Source organism: Phocoena sinus, chromosome 5 (genome assembly GCF_008692025.1).
Source record: "Phocoena sinus isolate mPhoSin1 chromosome 5, mPhoSin1.pri, whole genome shotgun sequence".
In the NCBI taxonomy this organism is placed as follows: Eukaryota; Metazoa; Chordata; class Mammalia; order Artiodactyla; family Phocoenidae; genus Phocoena; species Phocoena sinus.
Window position 1 is genome coordinate 132,663,936 of NC_045767.1, and position 25,278 is coordinate 132,689,213.

A 25,278-nucleotide genomic window follows, 5' to 3' on the forward strand; every position below is an offset into this window, starting at 1 on the left:
CTCAACTTTACTTTGCACTTCACAAGGACACAGGAGCCTGGGTCTACTTCACAGTCCAAACCTGACGTTGACTCCTTCAGCCACAGCCCAGCCTTGCTTTGAGCCTCTCAAACATTGCTTCATTTAAATATCACCTCAGTTCCATCCCTTCCCCAAATCCTACAATAGTTCTATCTTTTCCTTTGCTAAGACTCCAAAGTTGCTCTGGTGGGCAGTCTCGTTCCTTGCATTGGGCCCAGAAGCCTGATTGTGTCAGACAATTTGCTCCTGGTTGCCTTAGGTTGATTGGGCTGGCACAGTTCTAATCAGTGTACATGCTAGGATGAGATGAGGAAGCTATGCAGAAGCCCAGTTAGAAAGATCACAGGGGATTGTTGCTTGAGGACAAGGTAAGGATCCACTTACGGGAATCAACATATTAGGACAAGGCAAAAGGTAAATGTGCTTTCGTGCCAAGCCTAAATGTTGATCTGTTACAGTCTGAGTATCTCCTGCCTTCAGTTCAGATTGTGTTAGAACAACAAGGAAGATTCAGTGGTTTCAACTGAGGAAAGTACGAGGGAGGTAGGAGCTGGGAACCAGTTGGTTGTGACAGATCTTGGGAGCAGGCCAAAGAGACAGTGAGGTAAGCTTGAGCACAGCAGCCCTTGACTAGGGGCTTGGACTGGAGCCTCACACTGGACAATGTCTGGAAATTAAATTTTGCAAGTGCTTTCTTCCCACAGACACATCTTCAACTCTTTGAAAAGAAAATTCTAGGGAGGAAAAGAAGGAAGGAGTGGGGGCTTCCCTGGTGGCGCAGTGGTTGAGAGTCCGCCTGCCGATGCAGGGGACGTGGGTTTGTGCCCCGGTCCGGGAGGATCCCACATGCCGCGGAGTGGCTGGGCCCGTGAGCCATGGCCGCTGGGCCTGTGCGTCCGGAGCCTGTGGTCCACAACGGGAGAGGCCACAATAGTGAGAGGCCCGCGTACCGCAAAAAAAAAAAAAAAAAAAAAAAAGAAGGAAGGAGTAAAGGAAGGAGGGGTATAGCTAGTGGCAGAGCCCAAAATAATGGTCGCGGGAGTAAGGGAAGCAACTTATGATACAGCTGTCTGTAAATGCAGTGTTCATGCTAGAGCTGGGGCTGTGCAAACTAATGGAAAACACAGAGTCTAATGTACTGGTGACCTTTAGACCTTATACCATTTTCTGAGCTACATGTGTGCCCCACAGGAATTGACTCTTTTTTTCCTTTTTTTAAAATTTCTTACTTCTTTCTTCTTTTTTCTCTTTTAGCATATAAACCCAAGGTCTCTGTTCAGAGGGGAGAGGTTGGGAACTTTGAGCTGTTGGCTTGTTTCACTCTCTAGAGGATTTGCTTGCAAGCAGCAGTGAATGGATCACTGTGAGAACACAATGATATTTTCGTCTGTGAACTGAGCTATTCTATTCTGTTCCTGTTCCTTTTAGGGAGAGGAAAATTGTTCCTAGTTATTTTGGTCTCAAGTTTTTCAGAACTTCCATTACAAACCATAAAGCAAGTTTGACTTCTGGGAAATTCTATTCCAATTAATAATTTAAAATGTATTTATATGATGAGGTATGGATTCTCTAGAGGTTATCTTTTTATAATCTATTTTAGAAAATAGATTTTGGACTTCCCTGGTGGCGCAGTGGTTAAGAATCCGCCTGCCAATGCAGGGGACACGGGTTTGACCTCTGGTCTGGTAAGATCCCACATGCCGCGGAGCAACTAAGCCCGTGTGCCACAACTACTGAGCCTGTGTGCCTAGAGCCCACGAGCCACAACTACTGAAGCCTGTGCGCCTGGAGCCCGTGCTCCACAACAAGAGAAGCCACCGCAATGAGAAGCCCGCGCACTGCAAGGAAGAGTAGCCCCCGCTCGCCGCAACTAGAGAAAGCCCGCACGCAGCAATGAAGACCCAACGCAGCCAAAATAAATAAATAAATTTTTTTTAAGTGGGAAAGAAACAGAGATTTGTAAGGAGAAAAGTGAATGTGAAAAGTAAATGTAATGTACAGCTGAATCACTTTGTTATACAGCAGAAACTAACACACCATTGTAAAGCAATTATACTCCAATAAAGATGTTAAAAAAAGATGACAAAAGTAAATGTAAAATGATTACTAGCAGTAATAATGTTTTATAACCCTTTTCTAAACCAATGGCTTTCACATCTTTTTCTTACTGCAACCAAGAGTATATGCATACTTAGACATATTTGTGTATGTATGTATATATAGAGAAATAACACTGTTTCATAAGACACTACACATTATACACTAAAGATTTTTCTTTTTTATTCTTTCATTTTACAAAATGCTGGTCATGTGTCACTAAACTGATATCATGACCTATTATATGAGTGGCAACCTGCAGTTTACAAAAATACCACTCTCATGGGCAATATATTAGCAGTTTCTTCATTAATCTTCAGTCCAGAAAATAACCTAAAAGCAATTTTATTTTCTAATACCAGACTTCTTGTGTTCAAAGGATCTACCCTTGAGACGTTCCTTGGGAGTGTCTCCTTCATTTTCACCTTGAAGTTACGGACGGAGGTCAACGAAGATATTACAGTGGAAGGTCAGGGTCATAGTGTTCCTTCATGGCTTCTGACATCGGCCCTAGATTCCGAACGTCTCCTCTCCCCTGCCCCAGAAATACTTTTTAAGGTGAAGTCTTTATAAGAACTGGCAGGAAATTTATCCCACTTGACTCAGGTGACACCGGCAGAGACTCTCATTGGACTAGAAATGGAAAGTGATCAAAAAATAGGGACAGGTTAAATACCTAAGGCATTTCATAAAATAAAATACGACACAGCTTTGAAAAAACGTCAATCTGTGTGTAACGAACCAATATTCAAGGTATAGTTTTAGGTTAAAAAGAGTAAGTTAAGCACACTGTGTGTAGTAGACTTCCATGTGTTTTTAAAAGGGGGATATACGTGCTTATATGTGCATAGAATATTTCTGGAAATTTCCACAAGATATTAGTAAAGGGAATTGCCTTTAAGGAAGAGAAATAGAAGACTGGGAATCTGGGATGATAGAGATTTAATATTTTTGCCTACCTTTTCATAGTGCTTGAAATTTTTATTTTGTGTATATATAATATTACTTTTTCAATTAAAAAATTAACTTATTTTAGGGAATTCCCTGGCAGTCTAGTGGTTAGGACTCAGTGCTTTCACTGCCAGGGTCATGGAACTAAGATCCCACACGCTGCACAGCATGGACCAAAAAAAAAAAAAAAAAAGCTAATTAAAAAAGTATGTTGGAGGAAGTAAGTACTCACAAACTCATTAAGATGAAGGGAGTTTTCCTTGGGAACAGTCCTAGAAATAGATGTTTATTATAGCACCAAAATTCATTATCTCTTTCATTTACATACATTATATAATTTACAAAGAGTTTCATATCCATTGCCTGACTTAGAGCTCACAACAACCTTTTGAAATAGGTAGGACAGTTACTAGAAGCCACAATTTACAAATTGGAAAAAGACAAAAGGGCTAAAGGAGTTACAAATCTAGAGCATAGTTTAAGGAAAGAAGTTTGGAGTCATGTACATGATTATGATATAGTAGAAACTTGAAATTTTACAGTATTAGGAGTTATCAAGTAGTTTATAAATGGCAGTATTTTGAAAGCCTTCAGCAATATTACTTGCAATATTGATCTCTTAACTAAGAAACTCATGCATAAAGGAGGAAGGAGGCAGGAAAAAAAAAAAGCTACTGAAACTCTTTGTGTAAATATGCCCTATAATAGAGCATAAAATTTTCAACCAGTCAGCTAATGACTGGCTGAAAATTAACATTAAAAAGTTGCATTCAACACTTCGCCGTATAGAATTTTACCTTTGAATTAGAACAAATCTAAAATAACTACCTAAGTGGAAGAGAGATATTACAAATCATCACTTACTAAATCTTGAATAATACCCTAAGGCTTATGCTTATGGTCATTGTATCTCCCAGAGTCCCAGATAAGCCAAATTTACACCTCCAGTCCCCAGGTAACTATTCATAGCAGCCCTTTCATTCTCAAGGGTATCCTAGTTTGAGGATAAATGATATATCCACCTTATTAAATACCACGCTCTAGTTTCATACACCTTTAAGATCCTCATGTTCTAGGGTTAGGGCTTCATCTCAAAACTAAGAAGTACCCTCATTCATGCAAAATCTGAAGAACCCACGTTCAGATTTTAGCAGCATGTATGACTCAGATAAAAAAGAGTAGTTTCCAAAGCAGCTGTGGGCTTTACTAAAGAGATTAAAATAAGAAGGAAGTCTCAGAGTCTGATTTGGAATTTTTGGTTTGTAGGGGTTTAAAGGCAAATGTGAACCAAGTTTGGCTTGGTGAGACTGAGGTGGAAGACAAATAACTGATTCCACTTAGACGTCTGAACAGAGAGTTCAAAAAGTGCATCCCCTCCAAGAGCACTTCATTCATGAGTTTATTTATTTATAGTTGGAGCATGTTCTAAGCACTGCCTCAGTTTTGTCAGTAGTTTTGGGGACGTTATGCTCCATTTCCAGCACTTTGTAGGAATGTGATACTATACACGAGGTTTTGTTTAAACCAGCCTCTGAATTCTTTCCTGCCTAGCGCTCTTTAGAATTTCCATAATCTGTAATTACTCTATTCACTAATTACAAAGATTATTCCCATGGTCCAGGTAGGTTAAATCGTTGCTGTGATTTTTTTTTTTCATGTTGCAAGTGTATTTCTTCCTTAGAACAAGCAGATGAATTGTCCCCAGCCAAGCTGGGGATCATGGTAACAGCATCTTTTACTCAGAGGTAAGCAGACCATCTATCCAGAATATATAATTACTGAAAGATTAAGGCATTAAGATGTGTTTACTTGCTACATTCTCTAAAGCACTTGGCATTTAAATTGAAGTTATTTAGTATGTGATTACTTGAGGTTTCTGTGTAAAATACTAAAGAATATTTTAATCATTCTTCTATGTTTACATTTACACTTTTAACAAAATCTTTTCTGAATATATTTAACACGCGGGTACACGGATTCTCTCTCTGAGGGTGTTCAGACCTGGCTCTGAATCTGACAATTTGACTATTTTCTGGTTGTTTCTGTTGTTGTTTACATATGTCTTCTCTTTTATTTCTCCCCTTTGTTTACTTTCTTAGAAATCTTTATTTCCTATCAATTACTCACCAGATTGTTCACAAAAGGAATCTGGTGGAGTTTTCTTTAGTTCTAATCGTCACTGGTTGAGTGACTACTGTCACTGCCTTCACTGTCACTATCACTGTCACTACCACCTCCATGGTTGTCGCCGTTACCAGACTTGCTCTTGCTGTCACTCTCATCACCACTGTCAGATGCACTGTCGCTGCTGTCACTATCACTGCTGTCACTGCTGTCACTGTCGCTGCTGTCACTATCACTGCTGTCACTGTCACTGCTGTCACTGCTGTCACTGCTTTCACTACTGTCACTGCTGTCACTACTGTTGCTGCTATTGCTGCTGTCACTGCTGTCTGATTTGCTGTCACTACTGTCACTGCTGTCACTGCTGTCACTACTGTCGCTGCTGTCAGACTTGCTGCCACTACTACCATCACTACTGTCACTGCTGTCACTGCTGTCACTGCTTTCACTACTGTCACTGCTGTCTGATTTGCTGTCACCACTGTCACTGCTGTCACTGCTGTCACTGCTATCACTGCTGTCACTGCTGTCACTGCTGTCACTGCTATCACTGCTGTCACTGCTGTCACTGCTATCACTGCTGTCACTGCTGTTGCTGCTATTGCTGCTGTCACTGCTGTCTGATTTGCTGTCACTACTGTCACTGCTGTCACTACTGTCACTACTGTCGCTGCTGTCACTGCTGTCACTACTGTCACTGCTGTCACTGCTGTCACTACTGTCACTGCTGTCTGATTTGCTGTCACTGCTGTCACTGCTGTCACTACTGTCGCTGCTGTCACTGCTGTCACTACTGTCACTGCTGTCACTGCTGTCACTACTGTCACTGCTGTCTGATTTGCTGTCACTGCTGTCACTGCTATCACTGCTGTCACTACTGTCGCTGCTATTGCTGCTGTCACTGCTGTCTGATTTGCTGTCACTACTGTCACTGCTGTCACTACTATCTGAGTTATCTTTGGTGCTGCCTGATTTTCCATTCTTATCACTCCCAATGTCACCATTGCCATCACCACCACTATCATTAGCATCTGATGTGTTATCACTATCACCTTCTTCTCCTCCTTTTGAGTCACTGTCATTGCCATCATCACTTGATTCATCAGAGTTATAAGAAGCATCTCCTCGGCTGCTGTGGTTGTTGTCACCTTCAGAATTGGTATCATCACTACCATTAGACTCATCACTGCTGTTGGGATCATCTCCTTGCACGGATTCATCACCAAACTCATAACTGTCATAGCCATCACTGTTACTGTCACTGCGTGTTTTGCTGGGTCCAAACTTATCTTGAGGTTCTAATTTCTGGCCAGGTCCCTGCATGACGTCAACCTCTTCTTGTGCCTTGACATTTCCTTTGCCCACAATCATTCCATGTTGGCCTTTACTCTCTTTATCTTCGTTCATTTTCCCAGCTTCTTTGGTAATATTGTTTCTGTTGCCACTGCTGGGACATTCCATTTCTATTCCCTATGGAAAGATGGAGAAAAGAATGATTAATTAGTGAATGTTATTCCGCAAAATTGCATTGGTTTGAGGAAGACTGACTGGGGAAAATGGCCATAGAACAGGAGTTCAGCTTCCAGTACTTCAGAAACATGTCTGTGAAAACGTGCTTTATTCAGTACTTGAAAGTACTCTGGTGTTTAGATTATAGACTATCCCATTTGTGTTTTTACCCAATAAGAGCTTTCATAAACAGTTACGTGCTGCATTAATTATTTAGCATAAGACTTTTGAAGAATTATAACCAAATTTTCAGAGATTTCTGCTTTTTAAAATTGTTCTATAGCAAAGTCTAGTACGGACTCTAGCTTTCCCATCAAATATTCAAGTAATTTAGATGCAAAACTACATGACTATTTGTCATGATTTATTTTCATGCTACCATCATGGAAGGAAGGGGAGAATTTAAACTGGCCTTGAAAGAAACCAGCTTCACAAACTAACCTTAACTTGGTTCTTCCCAATAGCAGGTGGCTCTAATTTCTCAGTGATTCCGTTTTCCACAGCTTTGCTTTCTCTCTGATTGGGTTTTTGAGTGTCCTCTATTTTTTGGCTACCATTGTCTCCTGAAGTACCGTCAAAATCGCCCTCACTCTTGGAGGTGTTGTGTCCATCAATGGCGTGGGTGTCTTCTTTGTCCGCAGGGTCATCAGCTTCACCACCAATTGAATTTTGACCTAAGCTATTGTCATCGTCATCTTCTGTTTCATGAGGTTGACCCTCTTGGCCCTTGCTGTTATCAGGGCCTTTTTCTCCATTCCCTGTCTCTTCACCTTCATCATCACCAGAGCCCTTGTCTTCATTTTCATCTGCTCCATTCCCACTAAGACTTCCATCAGAATTGTCCAAGGCAACATCTTCTCTATTGCTATCTCCACTTTCCCCTGGTGTTACCCCTGTCTCCTTATTCCCATTGCTCTCGCCTTCTCTCTGAGGTGTTTCTTCACTTGTATCACCCCCATTTCTACAGAAATTCCCACTTATTTCATCCTCGTGACCTGTACCATTACTGCTTCCAGCTACTTGATGTCCATCTTCTTGGACAACAGTGGCATCTTCACTCTGACTTGCATTTCCAACACCCCCATTTTGGGAATTGTTCTCAGTAATCCCACTAATATTGCTCCCATTTGCTGTTCCAGCACTGTCGGTGATGCTTACTTGTCTCCTGATGCCATTTGCTGTGGTGCTGTCTTCTTGATGGAGCCCATCATGACCATGTGTTTCTGGTTTTCCTGTGCCCCCATTCAGATCCTCAGTATTCCCCTCTTCATTTGCTAACATGGAACTTGTAGAAGAACTTTTCTCTCCCACTTCTGCCTCCTCAGAACCATTTCTCTCTCCTTTGTGACCATCTTTGGTGTACTGTTGCCTTCCTCTTTCATTTTCATGCAGGAGGACACCACTTTCTTTGGTGGTATCATTGGCATTTAACTCATCCTGGAAAAGAGAAACAATGCAAAATAAATTGTGGATACCATCTTAAAGTAAAGCAAACTGAAAAGATGAGCATCAATTTTTTGGAAATTAATGGAATCTAAAAACAACTTAGAAACACATTTTACATCCGGTACCTGTATTGGCACTTTCAATTTTGCTAGAGGATTTAAATTCACAGATTTGTCAAAAGCATGTCTCTCCAATGGCTTGATTTGAGGAACCTACCAAAGTGAAAATACTGGAAATTGAAAGCATTCTTATTTTGTGCACATGGGTGCCCACACATGCACACACACACACACACACACACACACACACACACACACACACACAAACACACACACATTTTTCTCCAAATGAAGAAAAAAAGATATAACACAAAGGTCAAAGTATGATCTAATTGGGTAGAAAAGAGAAGTGGCTTGTTATAGGGCTTATGTAGAATTTAAACTTGGCAGTATTCCCAATTTTATTGAAGTATTAACCAGATCACTTAACTGTAGAAAGGGAATAGTCTTTTATAAAAATGAAGAGAGAGACCTTTGATATTTCTGTACGATGCTTCTTGCAATAGCACCAGACCCACATTAAGTATAATCCTGGCCAAAACCCCTAAGAAAATACTAGGTCTGACCAGCGCCAGGGAGGAAGCAAAGGCAAGTACTTTGCTACTTCTGTGACCTTCAGGAGCACAATGAAAACAGTTGAGAAAATTCTCAACTACAGAAACACTAAAGTATTTGGTATTATGAAAACATATCAAAATGTTAACCATAGCAGCTGGCTAATAAAATTACAAATGGTTTAATTTTCCTAATTTTTCTTTGTCGGTATTCATCTGTATATTCCAAATTTAACTTTCTGAGTGAAACATCAGTTTTCCCTTCATTGAAAAAACACGTGATTTTTTTCCTACTTTTCTTTCTTGAAATCTTCCTAAACAATACAGGCTTTGTTGATATTAGAATGAAACTCATAGGGTGTTAGCAAAGATGGACAGTCTCCATGACTTCTAAGCATTAAATGTAAATAAATCTGAGTGAATTTTAAAAGAAATAATCCTTCCAACAAGACAGGAGTTTCAATTAGAAGAACGGGAGCCTGAACTGGAGTGCCTATTTGGTTTTGTTGAGACCCCAAATATATCTTGTAAAGTCTTTCATGTAAATCTAAAAGTTTAGATTCAGCTGATTGATAAGGTCTCAAGAAAAAAAAAGTATATATATATATATACTTTTATATATTTATATATATATGTTAGCTTAAAAAAGATAACAAGGTAAGAAGGGTTTTTTGAGGAAGGCATACTTACTGGAATGGCCCATGCTACTGTCCAAATGCAAAAATATATAATTATCTTCATTTCCTTTAGAAATATTAATCAGTGGCTGTTTTTGAAGAAAAAAGAACAGCACAAAATTACTTATAGAGCAAAATATGATAACCATATAATGTATTATTTTGGTCTGTAAGCATTTGCGTTTTTCCTAGGCAAGGAGTATGGATCCAACATCAGAAGAAGCTGTCAAGACTCAGCGTTCCCGGGCTTCCCTGGTGGCGCAGTGGTTGCGAGTCCGCCTGCCGATGCAGAGGACACAGGTTCGTGCCCCGGTCCGGGAAGATCCCACATGCCGCGGAGCTGCTGGGCCCGTGGGCCATGGCCGCTGAGCCTGGGCGTCCGGAGCCTGTGCTCCGCAACGGGAGAGACCACAGCAGTGAGAGGCCCGTGTACCGAGAAAAAAAAAAAAAACGACTCAGTGTTCCAGAACACACCTGGAGTCACAGTGACGTACAATGGCGTCATCCAGCTCAGTACTGATGGCGCTACCTAGACTTTTTCTGCCTTTGCTAATGAAGGGGTACAGCCAGGCAGTTACAAAAACCATAACTATAACTTTCTCCTTCTGTTGTTCCTGATGGCAATAATGTGTCTTCTGAATAGTTTTAATCAAGGATTAACTAATTCTGCTAAAATTGTGCTTAAAAAGATTGTGTTTATCATCCCCACCCCCAAAGCCACACTACTGGGCTGGCTAGACTGTACAGAAAAGAAGTTACTAGCATGAAGATGAAAGAACATGGAGTTTGGATTCAGAGACCTGGGTTCCAATTCTATCTTTGCTACCTGATGTGCGAGCTTGAAGAATTTAAGTAGCTTTCTTAAGCATTTGACTCCTCGGTCTGGGATAACAAGAATACCTGCACTTCAGGATTACCCCAATTATCTTAGCAGAAGAATTTTCTCTGAGAAACATTCTCTGACTCCACGTCAAAGGGCGTTTGCTGTCTCTCTCCCCTTTACACCCAGGAGCTTCTGCACACCTTGCTAGTAGCGCTGCACAGTTTTCACTGTTTTAAAGTAGCCTGGTGGCTACTTATATGTTCCCCCACTCTACTGAGAGCTCCTGAGGTCCAGGAGAGTGTCTTGGTGATCACTGTATTCCAAACCATAGCACAGAACAAGCTATTTTGTGACTGTTGCTGATGAATATATACTTATTACTCTAAGCAACATGTAGCACTGTTCCGGGTATTTAACAGTCTCAATAAATGATAGCGATTATTATGTGGGGCTTCTAAAAACATGATCCTTCATTCCTGTTAGAATCCACATTCAGAAACGATCTAATGTACATTTTTGATACTTTGGGATAGACATTGAGTTCATGAGGATCAAAATTTTAAACCTTCTATTTCATGCACTCCCACTGGATTTACAGATTATAATATTGTATGTCATAAGATAGCCTTGATTGAATTTAACGTTGATAGTGGAAGCATAATAAAACCGCAGTGAATATCAACTGTCCTAGAAGTATCGGCATTTTCACAGGAGAGAGGACCCAATTCCAGAGCTATTGAGAGGGGAAAAAGATGTGCTTACTCTTATAGCTGTTCAACAGAAAGCCAAGAATAGCTAGACCTCTTTCAAAAATGCTGTAGATTAAAAACGAGGCTGATGTGACCTCAGGACACTAGAATGCAGAGCTCTGGGGCATAGATGTGGAAGGGCAGCTGTTTAGTAAGCAGAGGTTATACTGTGCTTTGCAGTCCCAAACCTAATTATTACATAGACTCTGCAGAAGACCAGTCTACACCGTGATTTGGAGGAAACACGGTATCCTGGAAAGGAACTTATAGTGAAGGACAGAGTTGTGTGCATCCCATTTCTGAACTGCAATCCAGCAATCTGACCACTTTAGCTCCCTTTCAGATCTACTCCAGAACAGTTGCACAATGCACGACGCTACTTGCCACTGTGTCCACAGGTAGGGAAATGGCTTGAAAGGCTACTATAGAAATGGCCTCCATTTTGTCAGTCTGAAAGCAGAGGCTTCAGAATTGTGTGAACCCCCTTCAGATTATTTTATGTATTATCACAAACAAAATGAGATTTTACTTAATTTGAACGAGTTAATAAAACCTTGAAAAGCAAAGCTTAAATAAAGCCCTGTTTCAAAGCCCAAGGCAGTTATTTATATCTGGTTATCTAATTTGTTATCAAAACTAATAAAAGCAACCAGATAATTACAAGGTTTCTACCTCAGTTTACCATTGTTTTAGTAACATGTCTTTTATTTTCCAAACCTATTATTATATCATGAAACAGAAAAAGTGTGTGAAAGAAGTCAGACTCTCCAGATATCCTAAGTAGAAGTATTTTAATCTAGTTTTAAAACCCTAATGTCAATTGGTAAAATAATAACAATTTATTATTATTATTATTTTAGGCCAAAGGTTGATTTTTCAGGGACCAAAAAATTAAATGTAAACTGAGATTCATTCAACAAACATTTGAAGGCCTAATGTGGGTCAGATGCTGAACCCTGGGAACAGATATGAGTCCTATCCTCATAGAGTTTATTACTGACTAGATTAGCCAAACTTTGAAATAAATGTAACATAATGTGTTAAATCAAATTCCTAAATCCATGTTCATTTCTTAATACAGTCAGTGTTTAAATGTTACTATTTGAAAGAGATGGCTTTTCTGCATAAAAATAACAGTAATGGAGCTTTAGTGAATTATGCATAAAATATTCGAATCACTCATTCCGTTGTTAGTATTTTAGATATAAAATATGTGCTTCATCTTACATATACTTTTCCTGACTATTAGCAACTGACATTTTAACATAATGGCTGTGGAAAACAAATCTGATTCTTCAGTGATGCAATATTTTGCTAGGTAGAATTAGCACCACTTACCACATAATTTTCCATTATCTTTTAAAACATAATTTTAATTTGACAAGTCAAAAGGGAAGGAAAATGTCTAATCATAAGGGTTATTCATTTTTTTAAATCGAGTTGGCTTCTCTGAAATTCGAATTTCTTTCCAAAGAAATCAGTTGGGTCCATCTTACCTTAAAAGCCTTCAAAGGGACTTTGAAAATCCAGGATTTCTTATCTTTCTCTTTGAGGACTGAGTGGCACACTGTCCTGGGCTTTTGCATGACAATTTTGTACCTGCCGAAATTTAAAGTCAGTTTGATAATTTTCTCAACCAATCACTGTTTAGGATCCTTGATATGGGGTTATAAAGTGTCACTGTGTCTATGAAGCACATAATAAGTTACCCCACTTCCTTCACTTGCTGATATGTATTTGCTCACTGAACCATTTGATTCCAAAGAGACTAGACTCACTTTCACTTAATTAAATAGTTCCTGGGAGGCTGTTTTGCATCTTAAATATAGACAATCACTGTAACATATCTGAAAAGAGCCACTTAAATTCTGTCACCCTGACATTTCTTGTCTTACTAAGGTTGGCAATCTAAGAAAACTCTAGGTTTCTTTAGTAAAATACTGCCTATTTAAGACCCCTATCATTCCTGAGGTAGGTATTAAAGTTTCTGTGCTATAATTCAAGAAACTGTCCACATGCAACAGCCTGGACATCGCCTGAGGGGTCTTTAACAGTCTATAAATAGTAACTCCCAAGAAATCTCTCTGACCTAAATAAACAGTGGTGTGAAGCTTAAAAATGTATCAATTTAGTATTCAAACTAAATTTTAAAAATAGATATTCAAAATACTAAAACTTATTGTAAGGTAGCTAGATGTGCAAAAGTGCATACCTACAGTAGATCTAGCTCTCAGTTATCTCTGTTATTTGTGCTAGCCGTGGAGGACGACCTAGAAAGCCAGACCATAATTCTAGCACAAGTTCTGGCACCTGAACTCACCATTCACTTGAACCCCAGACGTATGCTGTAATGCGGGTAACCCCTAAACCAGTTCTCCAATCTAAGAATTGAAAACCTTGACAGTCTAAGTCTCTCCATGTACTTGTTCAAAATATTCCAATTTTTTAAAATGTCATAATATCAAAGTATGTGAACCAAGTAACTTGCTACAATCCAACAGTGATAACTCCAGAATTTATATATAGAACTATTACAGGGAAAGTAGTAAGGTTGAAAGGGAGTGGAAGGAATGGAAAGAGATTTGCCTTGAAGCTGTGTTTTCATAGCAAGCACTTTGTTCTTATCTAAACAGCATGTTTACGTGGGTGGCTTAAAGGACCTAATCAAATTTTAAGGAGTCTTAAGTCACTTCTGGGAGCAACACAACAGATACTAGTGGAGGTTAGGGAACTGAACCTGCCTTCCTTTTCCGTTAACCTGAATTAACATGAGAATTCTGATCTTTTGTTAACTTTCCCAGGTTTCAGCAAAGGATTGTAGCGTCATACCCTCAGCTTTTTCTAGATCATTCTCTCCTGATGGCAAATTTCTTAATTTTAACATCTTTTGCCATTTGGATAGGCAGAGACCTTTCAATACCATCAGGTCCTGGTTTCTTTCTCTTTAACAGTTTTTCTCTCAATGTATTTTCTCTCCTCTTGCATTTTGTTTATTTTTATTTATTTATTTATTTATTTATTTATTTATTTGCGGTACGCGGGCCTCTCACTGTTGTGGCCTCTCCTGTTGCGGAGCACAGGCTCCGGACGCGCAGGCTCGGTGGCCATGGCTCACGCGCCCAGCCGCTCCGCGGCATGTGGGATCTTCCCGGACCGGGGCATGAACCCGTGTCCCCTGCATCGGCAGGCGGACTCTCAACCACTGCGCCGCCAGGGAAGCCCCTCCTCTTGCATTTTGTTATAAGTAGCAAGAAGAAGCCAGGCAGAAGCCTCAACACTTTGTTCAAAAATCTCCTTAGCTATATATCCAAGTTCAGTGCTTACAAATTCTGCTTTCCACATAACTGAAGGACAAAATTCTGCCAAGCTTTCTGTCACGAGGATAACAAGAATCCTCTTCCTCCATATTCCAGTAATGTCTTTGCTCACTTCCTTCTGAGACCTCGCCAGCAGTGTCTTTAACATCTATATTTCTACTAACAGTTTTCCAGCCTCTACCCATTGTCTGATTCCAATGCTACACTCACATTTTAAGAATTTCTTATGGCAGCACCCCACTTCCATGTACCAAAATCTATATTAGTTTTCTCTTGCTGCCTAGCAAGTCACCAAGTGTACTTTTGCTTTTAGAAGGCTTATTTGGCTCATTTAGCCTCACCTAAATAATCTCTTTATCTTAAAGTCAACTGATTAGCACACTTAATTACCTTGGCCAAATCCTTTTTGCCATATTAACAGGATTTCATCATGAGGCAGGAGATAGATGGGCCCCAGCCTGAACAGTTTCCCCACTGTGGACAGAAACTCTATAATAGCAGAAACTTCATAAAAGCAGGATGATGGAGGAGGCTGGGCCCTGCCCAGATAGAAGATAAGAGACCACATATTCCTCATTCCTGAAATCAGGAGACCTCCCCGACTACACATGAGCAGAAGGGATCTTTGGAGGTCAAAAGCGGAGTGATGCTAACTGATGCCAACTGATGCTCATTACCCATAGGCCTCTTTGGTAGAATCCATCTTGGCTAAGAGCTGCGTGCGCACACATGGGAAAATCCTGAGCTATACCAAATACAGACTTTGAACCAGGCAAATCAAAATGATTGGCCAAAGGAAACCCAGAAGAAATGCCCCATGTAAGTGATTCAAACTGCCACGAGGGCATGACTGTCTCTCTGAGCCCACCCATTTGTGTCTATCCCCACGTACTGTACTTCTTTTTTCCCTAATAAATACTTTACTCGTTTCACTACTTTCCATCTTTGTGGGAATTCTTTTTCTGCAAAGCCATAGGGCCAGGGCCTTGTCACTGACCACTGTTCTAGTGGCTAGGATTCGGTGCTCTCACCGCCGCAACCTGACCTCAATCTCTGGCTGGGATCTGAAACCCTGCTTCAAGCCGCTGTAGGCCAAGGCCACCAGAGATCAATCATGGAAATGATACTTCATCATATTTACTCGTTCTCTCCACATTCAAAGGAGAGAGGATTGTACAAAAGTGAGGGTCATTGGGGATCGTCTTAAAATTCTGCCTACCACACATGTTAAGCTACAGTGAAAGAAAATAGATCAATATCTTCATGCCTTGGGGCTGGGGGCCACGGTGCTGGCGTGTGTAGAAAGAAGGGATTTTTAAAGGGGGCATGAGGAAATTTTCATGGATACTTTTGATTGTCTTAATTGTGGTGGCTGTTTCATGGGTGTGTACCTATGTCAAAACATCAAATTGTACCCTTTAAATATGTACACTTTATCGTGTGTCAATTACACCTCAATGAAGCTGTTAGGGGGAAAAAGTAGTAATTAACCCATTTCAAATTCTGTAAATTGAGAAGTGAAAACTGCGGTTTTAATAAGGTCTACCTAAAGGAAAACATAAACTTCAATTTATTGTGGAAACCAAACAATTAACTAAAATTTAAGATCTGGGCTCGGAGATCTACATCAATTTATTAACTAAAAAAGCTATCTATAAACCCTTAATTAGGATTGTTATTCTGTTCTTAAAGAAAGAGCTTGGAATGGAACTCTTAATCTAGAGGCTACTCTATTACCATGACTTTGAACTATCTGTCTTCCTGTTTCCTTAAATTTGGATAAACAGTAGCTGAGCCAAACGTCAAAAATAAGGCAAGAATAGCAATAGCAGCGGAGACACAGGGAGAATGTTCCAACTCAGATTATTTTGAGTTGACTCCAACTAGTTCACAGCAGAAGCCACTTGAGTAGGTGTTCTCTGTGTGAGCAGCTGTATAACATCCCTACTGGACATCTTTGACTGATGGAAGTTTAAATGGCAAAAACCTTCCACTGCCCGACATTGAATTAATGTCAGTGCAATTTAAAAAAACAGACACTGTATTAAGTTGTTTTAAAACAACCATAGTCTTTTTAAAAGTGGCAACCATTTCTTCCAGATTCCATATTCCATTTCCACCAAGGCTCTAGTTGGCATAATGTTGTGTGAAATAGCTTGATTAAAGAAGACATTGTAACTGAACCTCAAGTAATAGACATGTCTGTTGGCCTGTCTTAGCTTCCAATGTCTTATTATGACTGAGACAACAACTGCTAGAACACATAATCCTTTCTTCTTATGAAAACAAAAAAAAAAACTTCAAGTTTTCCTCTTTCATGGGCACATATTTTATTTTCTCCAGACCTGTGTCTCAGATATTTAGAGCTAATAGAGAGTAATGATATAGATTTGAAGTCAGATGTATCTGGGTCAAACCCCTGCCTTTTCCTATGTGACCTTAGAAAAGTAACCTAATCTTTCTAAGATTCAGTTTTTTCATCTGTAAAATTATGTTATGATAATGGTTAACACTTATATAACATTTATATATTAGCATTTATAACAAGATACACCCTGTACACAGCAATCTAAGCCCATTATCTCGTGTAGTCCTTAAATGATCACACAGATAACTCTGCTATCTCCATCATAGGGATGAAGAAAGTGGGTCCTAAGGTGGCACAATCAATAAGTGACAGAACCCAGATTTAAACCCCATAATTCTGATTTCAGAACCTGGCTCTTAGCCACTGCACCAAATTAATTGCCTCCTTCATAATGACACAGTGAGGGTAATGTATGCAAAACCACTCCGTACCCAGCACACACATGACTCCTAATAGGGGGAGCTATCATGAATTTCATGGTTCTTTGCCAAGTTTGAGTCCCTTCCTTGTCACTGCCCAAACTTTCCTAAGATTATTGGTAAAGTGATGTCTTTTAAATTAAAAATGAATTAATAAAATAAAATTTTAAACTTTAACAGTTATTTTATGAAATATTATAAGTAGATTATTAATTTTTCTTGTCCTGAGTGCTGAACCTCTTAACAGGCATGCCTGGTTCCAGTCTCTGGGCCCTACCCCTGAATCTATCACCCAGATGCTGGCATAATCTTTCTAAAATGCAAATCTAATCATTTTACTACTCGACTTAAACTTCTCAGTGTCTCTTTAATGTGGCATGGGACTTCTGAAACCATCCAGCTTCAACTTGGGCCCCACCCCTTTGAGAACCCTCGAGACCCTGGAAGAAGAGGAACAGGGCCAGTGATGCGGTTGGGGTCGGTTGCGTGTCCTCCTGAATGCACAGGACGTGTCCTGTATTTAAATGACCTTTCCTACTTCCTGTATTGACTTGGTCGGGTCTACCTAAGTGTCCTATATTCAGCTCTTCTCAATACTCATGAAAAGTTGGTGCTATTTTTCCACCACAGTAACTGGAGCTTAAGTCTCTTAAATGGCAACTCCAGCCCCAGATTACTCCTGCACACATCTGTACAACCCGAGTTGCCCTCTCCTGCAGGTCTGGCTGAGGGAAAACCAAAAGGAGGGACTTAGAATTAAAATACATATTTTTCATACATAAGAAAAGAAAAGACTGTTCTTTGGCTAAAGTCCCAAGTCATGAAGAGGGAACCACCATTAATTAGGGATAGATCAGTGCTCATGTTCTGAAAAATCACCCAATCAGCAAAAGCTTCACTCCAGTAACAGCTTCTGAGAGTTAGCAAATCAATGACATCGAAGCTTCCAAAAGTCTGCCAATCAGTGACAACCCCATGTTTCAGGACAACAGCCAATCAGTAAGTGCCTCATTCCAGTGGCCACACTAGCACATCTGGACTTTCTGAAAGTCCACCGATTCCTGAAAGCCAGGCTTCCCAAAACATTAACCCAGTAATACTGTGCCTTACGAGTACAGCTCTTCCTTGTGCAAAGGGGAAGTTCATCATTTTTACATCAGTTCTTGAGTAGTTCACAAGTTTGCAACTCTTTCAACAGTTCAAACCCTGCTTACAGCTAGTTGTGAGTTCTTACTTGTGAATGACAAACACACCATCACGACCGTGATGTTATCAAATTCTATTTTCATTCCTTGCTGTGTGGCCTTTAATTCGTGTATATTTGAATCCCAAAATGCCAAAACATAATATAAATTTTGTAATACATTTTCTGATCCGTGAACATTGATTAAATGAGGAAAAAGTCCTTTGGAAATTCTCTGTACAATTCCCAATTGTTGATTTAATGTTTTAAAAATTGTAGAAAGACAGATATAAATCAGTATAAAATAGTAACTAAATATAAGAAATGTAATTTCTTCAACTACTGCCAAAGATGTGATAAAATAATAAATTTTTATGGGACATTCAGATGAAGAAGATAAAATAATCACAGCAGAAGCTGTAATGGCTTTCCACACTGGATATCATCTGCCTTCATCTCAAATAACTGTTGGAATGTGCTGCTACCAGAAGTATTTTCTGATCCCAAAATTACAAATAAATTATCAGGGTGAAATCTATTACAACAATAAAAATGTAATAGTTCCACTTATTGTTACAGAGCTTATGGGAAATCTAATGCCTTATCTTTACATAGCTATAGATGCAAATAGCCATAATGCAGAAAACATGTTCCCTTTGTTTGTACAATTACTTTTCTCATGAAAAAGTGTTACTTATAAGGCTATTGTGAGTAAAATCTCTTCCAGATGAGACTTCAGAAGGGTTCTATTATTGTGTTAGGAGTTAATGAGAAAACTGTACTGCTTTTGGTGGCAAAATCATGAATACAGATTCTGCTAGATATTTGCATGAAAGTGCAGACAATGTTTAGTCAAAGTTGAAGCAAAACATGAATGTAAGGTGTTGGCTATCCTGCCATATTCTGCAAATGCTGTTCAAACAGCATCTAATGTCCTTTCTACTGACATTGAAGTCATTATGAAAATTTTCTCCTACTTCAGCATTTATATTGTTCAAACTGAGCAATTAAAAGATTTTTGTGAGAACTGCCAGAAAGAGAAACTAAGAAAACAATCCCACTTATAATTGCATCAGAAAGAATAAAATGTCTAGGAATAAATTTAACCAAGGAGGGGAAAGACCTTTACACTGAAAACTATAAGACATTAACAGAAGAAATTGAAAAAGACACAAATAAATGGGAAAAAAGTTTTGTGCTCATGGATTGGAAGAATTAGTATTGTTAAAATGTCCATCCTGCCCAAAGCAATCTACAGATTCCATGCAATCCCCATAAAAATTCTAATAGCATTTTCCACAGAAACAGAAAAAACAATCCTAAAATTTGTATGGAACAGCAAAAGATCCCAAATAGCCAAAGCAATCTTGAAAAAGAACAAAGCTAGAGACATCACACTTTCTGATTGCAATCTATAAAACAAAGCTACTGTAATCAAAACAACTTGGTATTGGCATAAAAACAGACACATAGATCAATGCAACAGAGAGAGAGGCCAGAAATAAACCCATGCACATAAGGTCAAATAACTTACAACAAAGGAACCAAAAATAAACAGTAGGGAAAGGACGGTATCTTCAATAAAAAGTGTCAGGAAAATGGACAGCCACATGGAAAAGAATGAAACTGGACCACTACCTTACACCATACATAAAAATTAACTCAAAATGGATTGAAGACTTGAATGTAAGACCTGAAACTATAAAACTACTAGAAGAAAACACAGATGGCAAACTCCTTGATGTCAGTCTTGGTGATGATTTTTTTAATCTGACACCAAAAACAAAGGTAAGAAAAGTAAAAATAAACAAGTTAAATTAAATCAAACTTAAAAGCTTCTGTACAGGAAAGGAGACCAGCAACAAACTGAAAAGGCAGCTACTGAATGGGAGAAAACATTTGCAAATCATATATCTTATAAGGGGTTAATACTGAAAATATATAAAGAACTCATACAGCTCAGGAGCAAAAAACAATCTGATTTAAAAATGGGCAGATATTTGCACCCCTATGTTCATAGCAGCACTATTTACAATAGCCAAGACATGGAAACAACCTAAATGTCCATCAACAGATGGATGGATAAAGAAGATGTGGTATATATATATATAAAATATATATACTCACACACACAATGGAATATTATTCAGCCATGAAAAAGAATGAAATAATGCCATTTGTAGGAAAATGGGTGGACCTAGAGATTATCATACTAAGCAAAGTCAGATAGAGAAAGACAAATACCATATTATATCACTTGTATGTGGAAATCTAAAATACAACACAAATGACCATATCTATGAAACAGAAACAGACTCACAGACATAGAGAACAGACGTTGTTGCCATGGTCAGGGGTGGTGGGGTGAGGACTGGGAGCGTGTGGTCAGCAGATGCAAACTAGTGTATATGGGATGTATAAACTACAAAGTTCTACTGCAGAGCACAGGGAACTGTATTCAATATCCTGTGATAAACCATAATGGAAAAGAATATTAAATATATATATATATATATATATATATATATATAAATGAGTCAGTTTGCTGTACAGCAGAAATTAACAGAACATTGTAAATCAACTACACTTCAATAATTTTTTTCTTTTTGGCTGCACCACGTGTCATGCAGAACTTCCTTGACCAGGGATTGAACTCATGCCTCCCCCTTGCCCCCAGTGGAAGCACAGCGTCTTAACCAATGGACCACCAGGGGAATCCAATTTTTTATTTTTAATAAAATGAGCAGAAGATCTGAATAGACGTTCTTCCAAAGAAGACATACAGATGACCAACAGGTACATGAAAAGATACTTAACATCACTAATCATCGGAGAAATGGAAATCAAAACCACATAAGATATCACCTTACACCGTTAGAATGGTTTTTATCAAAAAGACAAGAAATAACAAATGTTGGCAAAGATGTGGAGAAAAGGGAACACTTGTGCACTGTTGGTGAAAATGTAAACTGGTGCAACCACTATGGGAAACAGTATGGAGGTTCCTCAAAAAATTAAAAATAGAACTACCATATGATCCAACAATTCCACTTCTGGATATTTATTAGAAGAAAACGAAAATGCTAACTCAAAAAATGTAAGCATTCCCAAGTTCTTTGCAGCATCATTTAGCTAAGATATGGAAATGACCTAAGTGTCCATTGATGGATTAATGGATAAAGAAAACTAAATATATATACATATATATGTGTGTATATATATATATATATATATATGTATATACACATACACACATACATACACACACATTGAAATATTGTTCAGCCATAAAAAATAAGGAAATTTTGCCATCTGTGACAACATGGATGGACCTTGAGGGCACCATGCTAAGTGAAGTAAGTCATACAGGGAAAGACAAATATCATATGATCTCATTTATATGTGAAATTTTAAAAAACAACAACAGAAACAAATGAACAAAATCATGCTCATAGATACAGAGAATAGATTGTTGGTTGCCAGAGGCAACCAGAGGAGTGGGATATAAGTGAAACCAGTGAAGGGGGTCAAAATGTACAAACTTCCAGTTATAAAATAAATAAGTCATGGGGATGTAATGTTCAGCATGGTGACTATAGTTAGTAATACTGTATTGCATATTTGAAAGTTACTAAAGAGTAGATTTCAAAATCTTTCATTTTGAAATCAGCTATACTTAAATAAAATGTTTAAAAATTTCTTTTTCATTTTGAAAAGTATGCACAATGATATTCATTGCTGTTTGTTGTATTAGCAAAAAATGCAACAACCTAAACGTCCATCAGTAGGGGACTAGATAAATGAAGAATGATATATTTATATGATGGAATAACTATGTAGCAGTTAAAAAGGAATGAACTAGAACTCTGTATATCAACATGGATAGATCTAAAAGAAATAGTTGGGAAAAAAAAAGCAACTAGCAACCACTGATATGTTTTCTGTCCTTATCATTTTGCCTTATCCAAAATGTTGTATGAATAAAATCACATCCCTAATGAGATCCCTAATCTCATATCCCACTACCTCCCAGACCAGTTCTGTAGAAAATAAAAGACTAGGTCTAGACTGTAGAAGTGTTTAGATAGAGCTGCCACAACTGAACCTTCTCTGAATCTGAGCAACTACCCCTGGCTGTAATAGAACTCTTCTAAGACCAGTTGTACATCTTTGGCTACCAATCATATTTAGTCAGCAGATTTTCAGAGAAAACGAGGGACACAGGTAATCTGCCATTATGGAAGCTCCATTCTTTGAACCATCAGTGGCATTTCTGTTAATTACCTATTATGTGACAGAATTTACAGGTCTTACCTATAGTATCCCTTAATATTATTTATATATAAACTTTGTAGCACATATTTATTAATAAAAATGTATTCATAAAATCATTCTACTTTTAATTGAGGCCATCTCTCAATATCCAACAGTTTTGATAGTCAATCCTGCTCATTCAAAGTTTCCGTATTTGCTAATTTACTAACTTGCTAACATTTATTTGTAACCCCAAAATCAATATTTACAGTCATTTTATGGTCAATCGAGGACATGTGCTTGCACAGAGCATCAAAAAACTTGAGCTGCCTTATATGCAAATTCCTAGCTGAGGTCAAACAAGGTAACAGCCTTCTTATTTCAACTCTCATACTGTAAACGTGTCCTTTTTGGTCTATTTAGTGCCACCTTTTTGTATTTTGTGCTTTTTGTTGGTGATTTCATTGCTTCAAATGGCTCCCAAGCGTAGCGCTGAAGTGCTATCTAGTGTTCCAGAGTGCAAGAAAGGCTGTGATGTGTCATATGGAGGAAATACATGTTAGATGAGCTTTGTTAAGGCATAAGTTATAGTGCTGTTGGCCGTGAGTTTAATGTCAATGAATAAATAAAACGTGTTTATTAATAAGGTGTCTTTAAACAGAAACACACATAAAACAAGGTTATGTATTGATCAGTGGATGAAAATATTGTGACCAGAGATTCGCAGGAACCTAACGCTGCATGTCTTCTAGGAGCAATGATTCAGGATTTGCTAATTCACTGCTCAAGGCAACTAAGTAAAGCGTAAGTACCTTGATAACAAGGATTGCGTGTATGTGCTTAATCAGAAACAACTTTCATAAAATATAATACTTACCCTTACTATTTGTGACACACTTTGATAATCTCTCTTATGTTTCTTTTATAATGCTGCTTATAATTGTTTCAACTCCCCGAATTGACAGGTCATGACGGGCATCTGGAAAACACTCCTCCAGCACACACAGAAAGAAAAACAATTTTTCTCAGCTTAGTAAATAAAGTCAACATTCAACATTTATGGGAAAGATAATGGGCCAAGTTAAGTGATCGCATTCTTAAGAAATTTGATGAGTGGTAGCAGTACCTTCTTAGGTTTTCATTATTTTTCATCTTTTTAGATGCCGTGTTAGTTTCTATTTTGCCATAGATTATGTAGCAGCTGTTGAAAGTAAGAACCATTTAATTCATGGACACCATTTCTTTCTGAGATTTGAGGGAGTTCATAATTTTCTGTTGGTGAAGCAGTAAAGAAAGGGTTGGTTTGTGATCAAGTTTGAGGCATAGGGCCAGAAACTTGTAACCAAGTTTGTTTATTGATTACACTGTAATTCAGATGTTTAATTATGCCTTTTAAGTCTTTTGTCATTTATAGTTATTCTTGTACTCTATGCTCTTACAAAAAGCACTTCGTCATCAGGGAGATTCATAGAAAGGCTGTGGAAGAAGTTACAACCAGTTCCACACCAAGATGATGACCGTGCAAGGATTCCACCCATAACAACTCAAAACAAGAAGCTGTCCTGCCCTTGGGGCCCCTAGGTCAGGCATCCAGAGATTTTTACTCCCTGACAGGCAGAGTCGATGTCCCTACTCAGCCTTGAAGTAGTTACAGAAGACAGACTATTGCCCTTTTGCTTCCCATATGAATATGGGAGTAAAATCCCTGAGAGGGGAATGAAACAGGGGGAAAGGAGGCAGGGCATAGCCTTTGAAAGAATGACATAGCCCAAGGACATGACATAAACTGATTGGAACCAAATGGGTCCAAGATGGTGGACAAGTCGACTTCCACTAGACCTTGAGGAGCCTCAGTATACCTCACTGTAACACATCAGCAAGCTAAATGTCACACCCACAGGCGCCATGACAGTTCCAAGGCCGACCAGAGGATCAAAAAGTGGGCGGTGGCCCAATTCCTGGAAATCCCCCCCCTTCCCGAAAGTAGCTGGAATACTCCTCCCACTCATTAGCCTATGAAATTACCCACCCCTATGAAAACTGACAACCCCATATCCTGGTACCTTTCTCACCTTCTGAGATGGCCCACACTCTGTCTGTGTTTCTCTCTAAATAAATCCACTTCTCATCTATCAAAAAAAAGAAAAAAGAAAAAGTGGGTAGCTATTCCTTGCATGCTAAACAGGACTAACTTTTATACTTTTCAGCAAATATTTGGTTGGAATAGTTCTGTGTGGGCTATTGGTTTGAAGGGGCAATGGTAAGATTGCCCAGGCTTTGTTCTGCTAGGTTATTGGTACAATGGGGAGTTCAGTTCAAATTAGTCTGTTCTGCCATAGTAAAGGAAATATTTCCATCATGACTATCAATCAGTTGTTAATAACAGCAGTGTTAGGAGAGGTTAGCCTGTGCTGCTAAAATAAATAAGCCCCAAATTTGGGGGCTTAGTACAATAGAGGCTTATTGTTGCTTGTGTCACAATTCAAAGTAGCTCTCCTGTAGACAATGACCCAGGAACCCAGGCTGTTTCCATCTTATTTTTCTATCATCTTGCAGCTTCAGTCTCACCCTGACATTACCTATATGAAGTTGGGGGAGGAAAGAAAAAGAGGAGCATCTTCCTGTAGGGGACCTGTATCCTGGTTGATTAGATATGGCTGAGAACACTTCTAGGTAGCTTGGAAGCACTGTTTAACTCTCTATCCATGGTTGTTATGAATAAATATA

At 38.8% G+C, this 25,278-nt stretch overlaps 1 protein-coding gene across 1 annotated transcript; it reads right to left on the reverse strand.

Moving 5' to 3' along the window:
• Nucleotides 1–4,801: 4,801 nt before the first annotated feature.
• DSPP (dentin sialophosphoprotein) lies at nt 4,802–24,680 on the reverse strand. The gene is made up of 7 exons (XM_032631752.1): nt 24,624–24,680; nt 23,429–23,540; nt 12,507–12,609; nt 9,452–9,527; nt 8,274–8,360; nt 7,144–8,139; nt 4,802–6,663 (listed from the first exon to the last, which is right to left on the reverse strand). Exons 4-7 carry the CDS (start codon nt 9,500–9,502, stop codon nt 5,239–5,241), a joined length of 2,559 nt encoding a protein of 852 aa, XP_032487643.1. The 5' UTR covers nt 9,503–9,527; nt 12,507–12,609; nt 23,429–23,540; nt 24,624–24,680; the 3' UTR covers nt 4,802–5,238.
• Nucleotides 24,681–25,278: the final 598 nt, after the last annotated feature.